This window comes from Penaeus chinensis, chromosome 10, assembly GCF_019202785.1.
Source record: "Penaeus chinensis breed Huanghai No. 1 chromosome 10, ASM1920278v2, whole genome shotgun sequence".
NCBI classification, from domain to species: Eukaryota; Metazoa; Arthropoda; class Malacostraca; order Decapoda; family Penaeidae; genus Penaeus; species Penaeus chinensis.
Window position 1 is genome coordinate 24,624,236 of NC_061828.1, and position 2,500 is coordinate 24,626,735.

The window sequence follows — 2,500 nt, forward strand, 5'->3', positions numbered from 1 at the left end:
ATAACTGGCTATAAGAACTGCTTCCTCAGTGGTTCCATCGGTAGCGGTAGGCAGACGTTCAATAGCAGGGTGCAGTGCCTCGTCACCTGTCGAGGGTGAGATTGAGAGGGTGCCCAACCCAGTATGCTGCAATGATAAGTTGTGTAGGACTTTAATTTTACCTAGCAGGAATTGCTGGTATGTCTGTTGTAGCTATTCCTTTATTTGGGCATGTGGGTGTGTGCATTCATGCACAAGCACACCGCCCGAGTGCACGCGTGAGCACACGCACGGATTTGCTTATGGGTCAGTTTTACTTAGATACGACAGTGGTGCCCTACTGCTGCCTTGTAGTTCAGTCCGCGTATGGTCAACGGATATGGGAGTTTACCCTATACAAAACAATCCACTGCCTTGTGGCATCTGTAAGATAAAATAAAGCTTCGGAGTTAATCCTGAGGACAATTCTGGAACCGGAGTTCCTGAGGTAGTTCAGGGTCGCTTGCGACCTCGTTCTGACAAAGCTGCTGGTGCCAAACCTTGTCGTTTTACACCGTTCCTTTGGAGTCATCAGCTGCGTGGAGAGAGGGAACCGAGGGCATGGGCAACATCTTGTTGCTCACATTCTTATGCCCAGGTATTGACTCACACCTGTCTGGAAAAAAAAAACACTCCAATGACACTACACAGCGTCGACACAACACGGAGAGTGGTAGTTACCAATTACAAGTTACAATGCTCAACTGCCATAAAATTGTAGCGCGAGGGGCTATCCTCAAATTATTTCGCCCTGGTAGAACAGAGTCGGTAATGCCAAAGTCGACATTGACTGATCGTGGTCGTCGACACACACACACACACACACACACACACACACACACACACACACACACACACACACACACACACACACACACATATATTCACCTATTTTACTGTGATTATGACAATGGTAGTACGCCTATCATACAGACAATGATATTACAAGGAAGACATGGCAGATTTATTCCCTGAGATGTCTGCCATAAATACAAGGAAAAGATGTATATATTTCCCTACATGGTAGCGTTTTCCTTGAGACATGTCTCTAGAGGTATTATCAGCCGAGGCTTAAGAGTTCCCTCCACCCTTATTTCATAGATGGGACTCGAAGTGGACCAGGGAGTAATAGTGGCTAAGAGCTGGCTCCATAATCCTCAGGACCAGAACCCCACTGCTGGAAGTAGTTTATACTCATACACAGGAGAAATATATATACCTATACATATATATATACATATATATACATATATATATATATATATATATATATATCCCTTATAAAATATTTAAGTTTACTTACTCACAGTTCCTAGTGAAGCACCGCGCGACGTCCACTGCAGCAGTTTGTCGTCGTCATCTATCCTTGTTCGCTGGACACCACCGCCTCCTACTTCGCTGCATGGTATTCTTCAAGGCTACAAGCTAGTTTACCGACCAGTTCACCGAAACAGATTCTTCCGTAAGCTTCTTTCTTGTTGTTAATATAGGCTTCTATGAGAAGCTGTAAAGCTAACCGTAATAATTATTGATAAATATATATGTGTGTGTGGGGGTGTGTGGACAAATACTTTTTCAATATATATCCTAAATAGATAATGCTTTAGTAATTATATTATACTCAAACTGTGATATAATTATATACGGTAATGTGTAATATATATATATATATATATATATATATATTTGTATTTTTATTCATAGATAATTTGGAAACTAATAATTTTGGGAATTTAAATTTAGATCATAAATAAAATTAATTTAATTATTACAAATTTCCTCTCCTTCTCAAGATCCTGATGATGTGAGTGAGAAAACTGTTGTGACTTTGTCATCGTCACTGCTAGGCTTAGATCGATACACTAATTATAGTGTCATGGTCGCAGCTTACACAAGAAGAGGAGATGGTGTTCGATCTGACCCGGTGCACTGCGTCACAGAGGAAGACGGTAATGAGCTGTATTAATGTAAATTGAAAAGTGCATTTTATTTTTTGTAAAAAAAAAATAGGCTTGTATATTTTCTCCTGAAACATAATAATTTTTTACTTTCTATAGTTCCTGGGCCTGTCGAATCTGTGAAAGCACTAGCTGTTGATGGTCAGAGTGTTCTTGTGGCCTGGCGCCCTCCCAAATTGCCCAACGGAGTTATTACAAAATACTCGGTGCATCTTATTCACCCGGATCAGCAGGTGTGTATAGGAAAATGAAATAAAGAAATTTATATATATGTGTATATATACATATATATACATATGTATATAAAGGAAAGATGGAATAATGCAATACCGCATTCATATAGGTGTATAACAATCATCCCTGACCTGGGCTCGAACCTAGGTCACTCCGGGTATGAGACCGGAGGGCCAGTACTAAACCAACCATACCACACGACCCACTAAAAGGAGTGTGCAACTAGGATCTAACTAGCTCCATAGACATTGCCTATCTACTCATACATGAGTAATGATAGCGAGGTTTTA

General features: G+C 40.6%; 1 protein-coding gene across 6 annotated transcripts in view; it reads left to right on the forward strand.

Moving 5' to 3' along the window:
• The window catches only part of LOC125029734 (Down syndrome cell adhesion molecule-like protein Dscam2), a 349,890-nt gene that overhangs the window by 240,001 nt on the left and 107,389 nt on the right, over nucleotides 1-2,500 (forward strand). For all 6 annotated transcript variants that reach the window (XR_007115219.1, XM_047619839.1, XM_047619841.1 and 3 more), the window contains exons 21-23: nucleotides 1,328-1,480; nucleotides 1,812-1,967; nucleotides 2,076-2,209. Coding sequence is in view for 5 of the 6 variants with exons in the window: in XM_047619839.1 (XP_047475795.1) it covers nucleotides 1,328-1,480; nucleotides 1,812-1,967; nucleotides 2,076-2,209 (443 nt within the window). In the remaining variant the exon portion in view is untranslated. The remainder of the gene's footprint in view (nucleotides 1-1,327; nucleotides 1,481-1,811; nucleotides 1,968-2,075; nucleotides 2,210-2,500) is intronic.